This window comes from Vulpes lagopus, chromosome 24 (assembly GCF_018345385.1).
Source record: "Vulpes lagopus strain Blue_001 chromosome 24, ASM1834538v1, whole genome shotgun sequence".
NCBI lineage: Eukaryota > Metazoa > Chordata > Mammalia > Carnivora > Canidae > Vulpes > Vulpes lagopus.
This window is the reverse complement of record NC_054847.1, coordinates 36,550,235-36,565,456: the sequence shown is the minus strand read 5'-3', so window position 1 is coordinate 36,565,456 and position 15,222 is coordinate 36,550,235. Positions and strand designations below refer to the sequence as shown.

The following is a 15,222-nucleotide window of genomic DNA, read 5'->3' as shown; positions in this document are numbered from 1 at the left end:
TCAGCTTCTCATTCCAGATTTATATCTGCTATCATCCTATAAATGGTTATTCCAGAATATCTAGCAAAGGAATCATCTCTACAGAGTCTGCAAATTTTCCACCTAGAACTGACTTATTCTTTGTGCTGATTTGCAACTAGATATGTTTACCTGAATTTACCATTCCCTACCTTATGTTAATCATATGGCTACATGAATTAACAACTGTCTGGCTCAATGGTAAATTTAAAAACAGAGAATGTGTCTCCTTTGCTTTTTTTTTTTTTTTTTTGACAAACTATTATTCTGCAGAAATTATAAAAGAAATGGTAGCAAAATATAATTAACTTTGTAATATACACAGTATTTAGTCACATTAAAAAATTTCACATACCCATCAATAATAAATTCTTCGTGTTGAACACAATTCTGAAACTGTTTTAAAACTGAAAAGATAGTTTTCCTTTAAATAATATGAATTTTGAAATGTTTCTGTTAAAATACATTTCAATAAAAATAAATGTAATACAGAAAAATCATTCAAAATATACTTTAGTCTAATTGATTCCATTAAAAGGCAGTGCTTCTAATTGTACAGATATTTAGAGTTCAGGTCTACCCAGGACCCAGAGTCATTTAATTGCAGTTAAAAGAATGAACAATAGATTCAATTACCAATTGATCAATTCAATTAGGCCATTAAGAAAACTGAAATAAGAGTTTCAGTGTATGGGCCAGTTATTTTAGTCAACCTTAGTGCCCAAAGCAGATTTATAATTCAGCAATTCAATCTACTGCTTGGCACTCAGATGTTATGAGAACTGAATAAAGTGAACTTGATAATCCTGGTGGCCCCTCAATACCTCGTTCCCCATCACATGCAACAAAATACCTTAAACCATATGAATCTTACTTAGTGATGTATTATCAATATTAAAACAAAAACAAAAACAAAAACCTTTACGACAATTTAATATCAACTTACTCTGTTAAAAATGTATAATTCCTCATAAATAATTCAATTTCTGTCTTAAAACATTAATCAATTACTGATTTCCCTACCTTTGAATGAAATAAATAATTATTCATTTAATCTAGAAAATATAAAATGTTATGGGGAAATCTCATCTAAAAATCTGCAATTTATTTTGAACACCAAATAGCACCACTTGAATAGCACCACTATTCCATACCCTGTCTCTGGTTAAATACCACCACCTAGCCTTTACTGAACCTGGACCCCATCCTCTCCCTCATACGCCTTATGTGATATGCTTCTGAGATCTATCCTTAATTAAGATCTCCTCCCTCGTCTTCATTTCTGTACCCTGTCTGATGCTACTTTAGTAGCCACTATGGGTTAATTCCCTCCAGGTTAATGCTGCACATCCTATCTTATCTGCCTCTCTTCAGTTTATCTCCCATACTTCCAGTTTGTCTGCTCCTACCCTCCCCGTGCCCTATGACCCAGTTAAAAAGACTTAGTTCAGGTCCCCTGAAAAGCTATTATGTCTCCTTTCTCTATGCTGTGCTGATGCTGCTCTTTTGTCCTGGTGTACACTTACTTGCTTTTCAAAATTGGCACCTGGTGTTTCTTTTTATGTGAGGGAATGCCATTCTGTTTCTTCCTTCACAGCACAGTCTACTTGCTTTGCCTGTTTTCCCCACTACGCTATTGCTGTTTTAGGGCACAGTCTCCTGAGCTTGTATTCCTAGCAACCAGCACGATGACAGGCATATAAAATTCAGTCAAATTTTGTTGAATAAGGTATTTATTTACTTAATAAACAGACTGACATTGCTTGTTGAAAAGCAACATCTCAAAAGAACTATTTGATTCTTAAAATCTGAATTTAATGGATCTCAGTTACTTGGTGACATTCAAGCATGAGCACTTAATATATAAAAGGGGCAACTTTTATTTTACATAAACCTGAATAGAATATCAGATTATATATTAATTAGTACTAGATGACTCTCTACACACATTAACATTTATGTTTCATTTGTTTCACAAAAACAGATAATGTCATCAGTCAAGATGGTGCTTAAATGATCATGAAGGAGATATATCTTTTTAAAGAGTGGTGACCATTTGGGTACCACTTTGATGCTTATAAGAGATATTAATAATTTGATGGCTTCCTATTTTAATTCACTCCATCCTACCTGATTAAATAAGCACAAGAATAGAGAGTGGGTCATCTATCTATGTAATTTATTACTTCCTTAGATTGATACTTACAGAAAACAGAAATGGATTCAGAAAGGATTAGCTAGATTTAAAAAATGAGAAAACCATAAGTGGCAATTAAAAGAAACTGAGATTGACCTCCATCCATCCAATCATTCATTCTCTCACTCAATTTTGTGCTCGTTGTGGATCTGTATATTTGACCTCTAAATCAACTTGCAAAGTCAAGGATAAACAGGACAAACATATGCTCCTTTAGCAGATCCTTATGTGGTCAATAGCATGTGAGACAGGTGTAACCAAGTATGGCAATAATGTGTGTGTGTGTGTGTGTGTGTGTGTATGTTTACTAGCCCACCTCAAACTTTTCTTAAGTTTATATTTGAATTAACAGAACTTGGAGAAAATTTATCATTAACTATAATGACTTCAAAATTTTTCAGTTTCCATTCAGATAAAAAAAATATCCACACATCTCCAAAGTACCCCAACATATTTTTGACTTAGCCAAACTAACAATATGAAATTTGGCTTTAATAAATCTCCACAGATTACAATGCAAATGTATCTTACAAGGTGAATAAATAAATGTAAATGGTGATTTGATGATTATGTCTCTGTGTCTTTCAAAACTTCCTATTTCACATTTAATATTTAATTAGTCCAACTTTATCCCTTAATACCTCTGGAAACAGACCTTTCAGTCATATTAAGATAGGCTAACATAGTCTTGCCAATTTTCTATGTGGCTTACCTAGGCTTCCGATCTGATTGACTTAGATGCATTATTAAGGACATATGAATATAAATATTTAAAAATCTTTGTGTATCTAATGGATGCCTAAATAAATGCATATGTGTGTTGGGAATAAATGCCACATTTGCATCTGTCACTGCCTAGTGGATGGAAGGAAACAGTGGTGCTGATGGTTATTGACACATTTAAGTCAGAATCCCTGTGACTGATGGAAGAGAGAGTACACAAAAGAATTAGAAGAGGTTTCAGAGATGTCCTTATCAAAGTAGCTGGAAATGTTTAAATTGCCAGTGCACTTTTGAAGTGACTTAGAAATGTTACCCTCTACCTAGCTCAAGGACTTTGATAACTACACTCCACAAGCCAAGACAAAAGCCAACATCAATGCTTTGATAGTGAGCCTGCCACAACTACTCAAGTGTGTGCCTTCTTTGTGATGTTCAGAAGTGAGTCTTTGCAAACTCTACAAGTGTCACTAAGTGAGAAAGTAGATGTTACATAGATAGAAGATAGTAGCAGTTATTGGAAGAGAAGAGATGTTAGAAAATCTCCAGTCTAACCTGGGTTATTTAGGAGAGGCAAAGGATCCCAGAGTCTTAGATGTGCCAGTGGAGAGAAAAGAAGGTAAGACATAGAGAGAAACAATGTTCCTTACCATAGTAACAAGAGTCACACTTTATTGTAATGACTTACACGTCCATATTCACCTAGAACTCTAATAAGCCAGGCTCTGTGTCAGTCTTAATCATTATTACATCCCTACACTTAGCATAATGCTTCTCAGAAATGAGTATATCAATCGATGAGTAAATGAATGTCCAGTATTAACCTGGGGAAGGTTCTTCATCTTGCAGAGCCCACCTTCATCCTTGGAAAATGGGGATAATGGTCACTACCTCTTATAATGTTATCAGAGGAAAATAAAACAATACAATAATGATGCTTAGCAGCAATCTTTACACAAAGAAGCACTCATTGCTTATTAATGGGATGAGTGAATGCATCCATAAATGAAGCCAACTATAAGGAAAATACGTGTTTCTCTGAAAACTTCCACTATGAGACTGGGAAGAATAAGAAAAGCTTTTGGCATAGCCTCATTGAATGGTTCATTTAGAAAAAAGGAAAGAAAGAGAAAGAAGAAAGAAACAAAGAAAGAAACAAAGAAACAAAGAAACAAGGAAACAAAGAAACAAGGAAACAAAGAAACAAAGAAACAAAGAAAGAAAATGCATATAAAACAAAACCCCAGAACTTAAAGACAATTACAAAGCATTTGCAAAAGGAAAAGTCGTGGTTCAAACTACTTCAAAGAATGTAATTCTGAAGCAAAGAAAGAGCACAGCCATACCTGACAAAATTCTGACTTCTGCTTCATTTCCCGCTCTTGAGCTGGCTGGATTCCGGGCTAAGCACCGATAGATTCCAATGTCCCCTGGTTGAAGTCTGCTGATCTGCAAGGCTCCAGAGGGCAAGACCACCACCCGGGAGTCTCCTGGGATGGGAGGCAGGTCTTGTTGGTTTTTCTGCCAATGTATGGTTGGCATGGGCTCCCCAATGACGTCACACTTGAGTAGGACCGTGTCCCCCATAAAGCCTGTGACAGAATCTGTCTGGGACAGAAACCTCAGTGGTCCTAGGGGAAAAACAAGAATGGAAGGATAATCTTTCAGATAAGGAATGATAATCACCAATGAAAATAATCACACCTGTATTCTTCATAGAAGATTGTATTTCATGTTTTGTCACATTTTATCTCCTTTGCTCTTACTGTCCTACCATGTTATGTGTCTGGCATTACAACAGTTACTGTAGCTTAAAAAAAAAGTATGAAGATATTGCCATTAATCCCTAGAAGCTTACTATTTTGTCATTCTTAGTTCATAAAGCTGCCTTGTAAAATAAACAGAGTACATAGGATCATCCTAATTTTACGCACAAGGAAATAAATTGAGGTTCAGAGAAATGGAATTCCACACACACATTCACACAATGCTACAAAGACCTGGTTATTTTATTTTATTTTATTTTATTTTATTTTATTTTATTTATTTTATTATTTTATTTTATATTTATTATTTTTCAGCAGGCACTAAACTCAGTTGTGGAACTTGAATTCATGACCTTGAGATTAAGAATCCTGTGCTCTACTGACTGAGCCAGCCAGGCACCCGAAGATCTAGTTCTGAATCCTGGTCCTATGTGCTTCCAATTACAAGGCTTTGGAAAAAGAACTATGAAGTTAAGGAGATTCACAAAAGACTGGTGATACGGCATAGCCTCCAGCCATTTCAAGAAAGATGAGTAGCATTAACCACCAATTACAATAACAGAGAACACTCTTGTATGGGTGGACTGTTTAAGGTCAATGATTATCAGTATGTTCCATTTACGGTTGTGGAATACTGAGAAAATGAATTAGATTAGCTTATGTTTCTAACCTGACTGGGCCATCTACTCTGCATGATTCCGTTGGCAACTTGTTTCATTTTTATGGATGATAATATGGGGTAAGAGCTAACTCAATCCACACAACCACTGTGATGTTCATATACAATTAACTCATGAAAAAAGATGCATTCATATGGATGATTAAGCAAATGCAGGGAAAAGAAAAAAAATAACAAAAAGAAAATAATTTGGCCATTACTGAGCATGAGCATGATGAAAAAGAAGTCTCCTACATCATGATGTTGCACATGAGAAGGGTAGAAAATATTTTGATCCTGCCCTCTTGAGCCCCCTTTTTGTGAACAGATGGATATTTATGACCCTAGGGCTTTAACTGAGAAAACATTTTTTAAATAATGACAAACAAACAAATTTGAATGAATTATGCCATTACTGATAGAACATTAGCAATTTTATTTTCTAGAGTTCATTTAATTAAATAATTTTAAATTCCTTGATTCATGTTTCTTTCAATACAGTTATATTCCAATATTTTGATTTTCACTTGTATCTTACTGGAATTGTTTTCATTGCATGTGCATTTCATTATAAAACTTCATTCATTCATCATTTTGGGGTTCATCTCAAGGTTTTCTGATCATATTTTATGTTACTGTGATTTTTTTTTTATTTTATTTTATAGATTTGTTTTAACGAAGTCAAAATTTCCTAGGTCTGGGATCAAATTTTACCAATAAATCTTCCATGAATATGTAGTCAATAACAAATTCTACTTGTGTTCAGTTTTAACTACTATTAGTTTTATTTTGGGTCTATTAATTCTCATAAACCTAACTTTCATGACAATCTGATAAAAATTGTGTTGGAGTCCAAAGGGGAAAGGCAAGATGACTTAGTTTAAACATCATAATTTAATACGGGAGACAATCATAAACCTGTAGAAAAGTCTCCTTCCCTAGGTGATAGTGGAATCCCATATCTCTTTCAGATATTAGAATATTTGAGCCACCAGATAACTGAATCTATGAAATAGGAAGTTATAGCAATATCACACATAGGATATGTAGGTGCTGCCAAAGATTGTTTACCACTCATTATATCTTCGTTCACATTAACAGACGTGCAGATCTATAAATGCAGTATTAAGGTTGTTCTTTAGTACAAACGATTAATTCTAGACCATGCAGAACCATTCATACATGGGCAAATATTAATTTATCAATCAAAATTTAGCCCACATATAAGGTACTAAAATTATTCATCTGGATCCCCAGCTGAGGCTTTAGAATCTGGATCCATGGACTTGTTTGTCTCCACACAACAAATGTATCTGCAGGGAGTGCCAACCACATGCATAATTCTATTCTTATTTATTATCCAGAATTAATAACTATGCTAGATTTACCACTGCGTAAAGAACAAAAGGAATCTGTTAACTTGTGTCCTGGCTCATTGTTCAAAGTCCAGGTTCTACACTCTTCGTAATGTAGTGTCTAGAGTCTATTCAAAAGAAGAACATTAATCTACACCTGATTGCTAAAGTATAGATTTAAAGCAAGTATTTAAACAGAGAATGGCTTGTACAAACCGCACAAGGCAAAACTGCAATGAATAGTTGGCCAGATTGTGTGAGGGTTATATAGGACAATAGATTTTCAAACACTTTTTTTTATTTAATAGTTTTTTTCTTGGTCTCCACATCTCATACTTTATTTTGTAGCCAAGGAAATAAACATGCAAATTATGTTTTATAAAACAGGTAAGAATAAAATATTTTGCTTAAGTTGATAAAATATCTGGATACTTATATATATTTAGCTATACAGTCTTGTTTAGGTTATACACATTGGATACAGTTCTCAACACCTATTTTACATCTAAATGTATGTGATATTCCAAAAACTCACTAAGTTCTAGAGAATAAATAAAATAGAATGAAATATTAAATGAAAGAGTATAAGCACACCTTGAAGATATTGTAGGTTCAGTTCTAGAGCACCTCAATAAAGTGAATATTGTAATAAGGTAAGTTAAATGAACTTTTTATTTTGCTGGTTCATATAAAAGTTATGTTTACACTGTATTATAATCTATTAAGTGTCCAAAAACATTATGCAACATATCTTAATTTGAAAGTATTTTCTTGCCCCAAAGTGCTAAGCATCATCTGGGCTTTCAACAAGTTGAAATCTTTTTTTGCCAGTAGATGGTCTTGCCTTTCTGTTGATGGCTGCTGACTGATTGGTGGTGGTTGCTGAAGGCTTCGGTGGCTGCGGCAATTTCTTAAAATAAGACAATAATGAAGTTTGTTGCATTGATTGATTGTTCCTTTCATGAACAATTTCTCTGTAGCATGTGATAATATTTGATAGAATTTTACCCAGAGTAGAACTTCTTTCAAAACTGGAGTCAGAAAAAAACCAAGCCAAACCAAACCAAACCAAAACAAACAAACACGCAAAACTGGAGTCAGTCCTCTCAAACTCTGCAGCTGCTTTTCAACTAAGTTTATGTAATGTCCCAAATTCTTAATTTTCATTTCAATAATTTTCACAACATCTTCACCCCGAGTAGATTCCATCTCAAAAAACCACTTTCTTTGCTCATCCATAAGAGGTGACTCCTCATCTATTCAATTTTTAACATCAAATTGCAAAAATCAGTCATGACGCCACTTCTAATTCTAGTTCCTTTGTTATTTCCACCACATCTGTAGTTACTTTCTCCACTGAAATCTTGAACCCCTTCAACTCATCCATGAGGGTTGGAATCAACTTATTCCAAACTCCTACTAATGTTGGTATTTTGACCTCTTCCCATGAATCACATATGTGATTAGTGGCATCTAGAATGGTGCCTGGAATCCCTTCCAGGTTTTTAGCTGACTGCCTTGTTGTGTCAGAGGAGTCACTATCTATGGCAACTATTGCCTTATAAAATGAATTTATTAAATAAGACTTGAAAGTCAAAATTACTCTCTGGCCTATGGGCTGCAGAATAAATGTTGTGCTAGCAGGCATGAAAACATTAATATTGCTGTGACTCTCCACCAGAGCTCTTGAGTGACCAGATGCATTGACAAAGAGCAGTAATATTTTGAAATGATTTTTTTCTCTGGGCAGTATGTCTCAACAGTAGGCTTAAAATATTCAGTAAACCATGTTGTAAACACATGTGCTGTCATCTAGGCTTTGTTGTTCCATTTACAGAGCATAGGCAGGTGGATTTAGCACAATTCTTAAGAGCCCCAGAATTTTCAGAATGGTAAATGAGCCTCGCCTTCAACTTAAATTCATTAGATACAATAGTCCCTAATAAGAGAGTCAGGCTGTCCTTTGAAGCTTGGCCTTCCCCTCTCCAGGCATGAAAGTCCTAGATAAATCTTCTTCCAATAGAAGGATATCTTGTCTACATTGGAAATCTGTTGTCTAGAGTAGCCACCTTCATTAATTATTTTAGCTAGACCTTCTGGATAACTTGCCGCAGCTTCTATATCACCATTTGCTGTTTCTTCTTGAATTTTGATATTATTAAGATGGATTCTTTCCTTAAAATCCATTGAACAACAACAACAAAAAAATCCATTGAACAACCACAGCTAGCTCCAAACTTCTCTTCTGCAGCTTTTTCATCCCTCTCAGCCTTCATAGAATTGAAGAGATTTAGGATCCTGCTTTATTTCTAGGCTTTGGCTCAAGAGAATGTTGTGGCTGCTGTGAGTTTCTATCCAGACCACTAAACTTTCTCTGTATCAGCAGTAAGTCTGTTTCACTTTCTTATCATTTGTATGTTCACAGAAATAGCATGTTTAAATTCCTTCAAGAGCTTTTCCTCCACATTCACAATCTGGTTGATAGTTTGGGGCAAGAAGCCTAGCTTTTGGGTTGTCTTGGCTTCTGATTTACCTTCATCACTAAGCTAACTAATTTCTAGCTTTTGTTTTAATAGGAGAGATGTATTATTTTTCCTTTTGAACACTTAGAGGCCACTAGAAAGTTATTCATTGGTCTAATTTCAATATTATTGTGTCTCAGGGAACAGGAAGACCCAAAAAGAGGGAAAAGTGTGCAGGAATAGCCTGTTGACAGAGCAATCAGAGCACACAGAACATTTATAGATTAAGTTTGCCATCTTATATGAGTGTGGTTCACGGCACCTCAAAATAATTACAATCATAACATCAAAATCACTGATCATGGATGAGCATCACAAATATAATAATAATGAAAAAATTTCGAAACACTAGAGGATTACTGAAATGTGACAGAGACACAAAGTGAACAGATGCTATTGGAGAAATGGGGCCAATGGACTAGTGTGACACAGGGTTGCCACAAACCTTAGATCTGTAAAAAATGCAGTATCTAGGAAGCAAAATAAAGCAAAGTGCAATAAAAAGAGGTATAGCTGAATTCAAGCTGATATTTCCTTTACATAAACCTCAACTGGAGGTAGAGGAATCATACACATGACATAAGATTGTATATCTATAAATCAGACTTAACGGAATTGACCAATATTCCACGTGCTTTTTCAGTATGTGCTCTATGATTATTTCATATTTTAATAAATGAGGTCAGAATTGCATTCTATTTAAAATTTAATGATGTAATAATGTTTGAAAAGTTCAAGTAGTTGATTTTTTGACATGGTGAGCAATTATAAACATGATCTGTACCTTTTTCTTTTTGTCTCTGCAAAGCAAACCCAACACATCAAAAAGCAATTGTAAGTTTACAAGGCTTTCTATGGCTTAAATTAACGCTCCCAATATTATGCCGAATTTTAGCAGTCACATCTCCTGGTGGTGCATACGACCTAACAACAGTATTAAAAGAAGAAGTTATAGGCTATCACCATAGTACAATATTTTCAAGGTATGAGTATGAGCACCTAGTAATGAACATTAAACTCACTGTAACTCATAGAAATGAAATACAGTATTTTCGGAAGAGCCATTTAATGCTCTAAGGCAATACAAATGATTCCACGCTCCATTCATAGAGAGATCCAAGTTTAATTTTAACTGGATCCTCATGATAAATAGCTTCTTGGTCCACAAGAGCTTTTCCTGAAAAAAGTTTGACTCCAACATATCTGATCCATTGTAATCATAGCACAAGTGATCTTCCAGTGTCTACTCTTTTCTCACAGTAATATATTCCAAACATAGTAAAAGATCCGTGTTCCTAAATCACCAAAGTTCTTGCTTCACTTAAGAAACTCCAATGTCCCCAGTTTTTTCTAGTATTGTCTTATACCCTAGATGCTGATACCTGAGAATCTAGCACAAGGCACTTTCCAGGCCCATCTGCCACAATTCCTACAAAATAATTTTTGGATCTATTGAACTGGTCTGCTCCCTAAACCTGCTTTCTCTTAACTGTATTTCTCATGTTTCCTATAAAGAGGGAAATATCTACATATTAAAACTGTAGTTATTCTTAAGGTACTGACTCAAAAAAAAAAAAAAAACAACTTTTTTTTCTCAAATCTTGCTTCCTGGAAATCATCTCAGTATCTTTGGAATTTTAATAGCACTGGTAACTTATAAATAATATGACAAAGCCAATTATATCACTAGAAGGCTGAAAGATGTTTATATGTTTGTATATGTGGAGTTTTGTGGGGGGGGGGCAAATGGTATCTTATGTCTCCAGAGTATATCAAATATCTACTGAAAGAAAAACAAAATACACAAGTATTTGTTGAGGTTCTAGGTGACTCTAAATGTTTAAAAAGAGCACTGAAACCTCTAAACGTTGATAATTGCATTTGAATATTGGCTCTATCACAGTCTAACATACTCAGTGGCAGTCTGGGACAGTAAAGAAGGAAACATATGGATGTCAGATTATCTGGGGTCCCTTTTCTGCTTCACCAGTTAACCAGCTGGATGGCTTCAGGTTAGGTCTCAGTTTTTATCATTTGCACTATTATAAGTACCTTTGGAAATCACCTCACTCAATCCTCACAACAGACCTGTAAGTGTCACTGTCTCTCCTTCACAGATGGAAGTAGAATAGGAGCAAAACTCATTCAAAGGCTTACCATAGTAGAATTGTTTGTTTTAGTACTGAATTATTGTACTTCTTAAAACATCTTATTTCCCCAACCCATGGAAATGTCTCACGAGGCGTTTCTTCTATAGATCAGTACCCCCGTACTCCTCAACCCCCAAGAACCTGCAGAGTGCTGGACACATTCTGTGGTTGAGTAAGCACATTGTGCCCTGGATTGAATTCTTACAGACAAACGTCAGCCTAAAATATGGCACTACTAAAAATTGTATATGAGCTTTCTTTTTCTTTTTTGTTTAATAAGTTTATTTTTGAGGCTTTCATGGAGGCCTTTCACTGTTAGCCTTGGAGGAAAGGCCATTTCCAAGAATAAACTGCAGTCAAAGTTCTTACCTCCATACTTAGTCTGACCCAAGATGTATGGCAACTTTCAGTCTACCAACATCTGGATTCCTTGCAAGTGTCCCCTACCAGTCACCTTGCAGGTTCACACAACTGACAAAGACCAGCACACACTTCTGGAGGGATTAGTTTGGGAACTGTTAAAAGGAAAGAACATATTGCTTTGTATTTGGAAAAGTCAGACATGTATGGCTCCATTTTATCTCCTGTCCCAGAAATTATAAACCCAGAGCCTTATAATTCAAGTTTTATAAGTTCCTAATAGTCAGAAAAAGTGCCTGGGCTTCGGGATCAGAAATTTTATTGATGTCAACTCTCCTAATTATAATTTCACAGTAAGTATTAAGTGCTGTTAGCAAGAGATAGACAACCATTACACATGTACCATGGATAAATGGGTCTCACCCTGTTTATTTTGATTTTTGTAAAAGATCCTTCAGTTATTCTTTAGTACTGGTTTTAATAGTAAAATAATTCATTAAGGGCCCATTTATATATGTTACTTTTTTGATGCTGCTTGAGGCCTGTTAAACAGCCATAACCACAATTCTTTCCCAGAACATTTACGACCTACCCATGCAAGGAAGAGTGAAGGTTTTGCTCTTTTAAGCTCTTCACCAACACAGCCCTTGAAGACCCAGGATTTAACAGTGCCCAGTGCCATACCAGAATTCTCAGGTCCTCGGAGAGGCAACTCCCCTAAGCCTAGATAGAACCAGTCATCTCTAGTTGTCTCCTTTGAAACACTCACTTCAACTATTACTAATTCACGCTGGCATTGATTTAACCGCAATCTTCCTGGCTAATCTGTAAAACTCCACAAATGCAAGGCCAGGTCTATTGCATTCTGCACTCAGACTTAGCACAGTGCATGGCATATCATTGTCCATCAAATAGTTGTTGAATGAAAAAATGTATTATCCATAAGATATTTGGTTTCGGCAAATATCCCAGGGTCTAAACATTGCAGAGTCTAGGAAGGAAAGCGATGGCTACGTTGGCAAAAAGATAGGGAGAAACTAGGTATTTCTTCAGGGGATGTGAAAAAGAGCAAAGACTGATGTACATACGGGAAGTCAAACCATGAAGGCTTTCATTTGAAAGATTGGGGTGGGGGGTTGGACTGACTGAGTACGCTTAGTGCATCCATGAACATTTTAACCAACCAACGTAAGTTTATATTGTCAATGGGTGATATCCATTCTGAATGAAATTTCCCCATCCTCCCTTGCTTCCAAATCACTGCCCCTGGAAGGAGGTTACCAGTGATCTGGGGGCAAGCCCCTGCCCAGCCCCTGCCTGAGCAAGGGCTGCAGCCATCAGTCAGGTTCCAGCCAATACCTATTTCCTCAGGAGTTAGGCACAACCCAAACCACTGGCTGTCACGGAGGCAGTAGAAATGTTAATAGCAAAAGCAGCAAACATTTTTCATTTAGGCTTTTCCTTTGTGATGCTAAAAAAGTGAGGTAAAATATCACCATGGCAATGAATGAAAAGCTGCTAAATCTGCAGGGACATCAAAAGTGTTAGGCTCCCAGAATTAAAATAATGGGAACAATAGTCTCTCTGGACCCTTCCACCCGTGTATATACACACTACACAGACTATGAGAAACCTTTCCATCAGATCCAGAGAGTCGGAAAGTTTGAAAATCTTAGCTGTGCACTTTCATTCATTGAATTCTAAACTACTTTGGCTTTTAAGCAAACGTAAAAATAAAGCATTTCACAGTCCAGGCTTATGCCAAGACTCTCTGCCTCTAGGGAGGCCCCAATCCATGTGCACACCCTTAGACTAGGCCTATTCCTTTTTAAAAATTCTAATCTGAAAATGGCACATTCTTCTGCTTTGCCCTCTAGCCTCTTTGGCAGACTATCAGGATCCCCATCTCCTCCTATGGAAGGTCTAATTATTAAGTAATTAAAATGCATTTAATAAAAAGAGACTTATCAATTGGGGGACAGACTTTAGGGTTGGAAACATGCCTCGCTTTTAAATATTCAACAATGTGGTGATATTCTACACCTGCCAGAAAGCTGCTGTAAATGCTTTGTTTGCTCCAAATTAAAGCCTTGAGGCTATGTCCCTTCAAAGCCAGGACCTTGTTTGCCCTCGTTTAATTCACAAATTAGCTGACGGGAAGAGAATAAAGGTAATCCAAAGAGAAGTTCTCTAGATTTGGTCCTTTTCAGAAGCCAGAAGACCAATAAAGGATTCTTAGAATTTGTTATAGCATATTTCTGCCAGGATGTCCCTCTGAGAGTTATCATTTCCCTTTTTTTTTTTTATTTTTGTTTTAGCTTCATTCTCATTGGCAAAATTGCCAATAGATAGTTGGCAAAAAAGAGCAGTTGCTCAAAGGTGGCAATGCAAAACAAATCTAGTGAGTATGTCCAGTGGGTGCCAGCCATACACTCCCAATGTATGATTTTATAAGAAACATCCATGTGGCTAATTAGCTGAACCTCAGAAGGATGGATGAAACAGAAGTATGAAATGAAAAGGAAAACCACATACTCAAGAATGGCAGCACACAATAAACTCATTCCCTAGGCCAAAAGTAGTCAGAGACATGTCATCAAAGAAATGTTTCTCAGAATCACCTTTGGGGTCTGTTCACTATAAATGCTCTGAAGGACTGGTACTCTTCCCAATCCTTAAACATAAGGATTATGTTAGACATAATAATTAGACATAAGGCTTGGGACCAGGTGGTCATTTCGGATATCCTATATCTATGATTGATCAAGGGCCAGTTTGTTTATTTATTTATTTATTTTTTAATTTTTTATTTATTTATGATAGTCACAGAGAGAGAGAGAGAGACAGAGACACAGGCAGAGGGAGAAGCAGGCTCCATGCACCAGGAGCCTGACGTGGGATTCCATCCCGGGTCTCCAGGATCGCGTCAAGGGCCAGTTTGAATGTTGATCTATCATAATCTCACCAAGCAGCCTTGCTGGACTTTTGGTCTTCAAATCCATGGAGTAATTCAGGAGTCTCCAAACCATTCTTTTAAGTAACATAGCTAGGGCCTCTGATAGCCTTTATATGTGCCTTTATAAGTATTGGGAAGGAGTGATCTTTGAAGAGATGAAATTTTAAAAGGTGCTCCATAGGATCGGCCAGCTATCCAGAGCTGGATTTCAGCTCCACACCTCAACTCTTCTCTAAAGACTGTTGCCAGATATGAATTACACCATGTGCCATTGGCCTTGCTCCTGCTGATTTCATTATCCACAATCAGACAAGCATGATTCAGCCCCTCCAAGTCTTTTGTTAACTTCAACATCAAAAGAGGTAGATTCTGGAAGCACTCATCTAGGAAGCATTAATAGCTTTTCCTTCACTCATCTGAGTTATTATAGAACATCTATTTCCCAGCACAAGATTAAATAATGAAGAAAGCTTTACCACCTTTTCCTCAAACTTGCATGTTATTGTCTTCTTGAATATAG

The 15,222-nt window shown here is 36.2% G+C and overlaps 1 protein-coding gene across 2 annotated transcripts in view; it reads right to left on the bottom strand.

Annotated features, from left to right (window-relative positions):
• DCC (DCC netrin 1 receptor) overlaps positions 1-15,222 on the bottom strand; it is a 1,085,392-nt gene that overhangs the window by 580,871 nt on the left and 489,299 nt on the right. For both annotated transcript variants that reach the window (XM_041739305.1, XM_041739306.1), the window contains exon 3: positions 4,282-4,566. In XM_041739305.1, the coding sequence (XP_041595239.1) occupies positions 4,282-4,566 (285 nt within the window). The remainder of the gene's footprint in view (positions 1-4,281; positions 4,567-15,222) is intronic.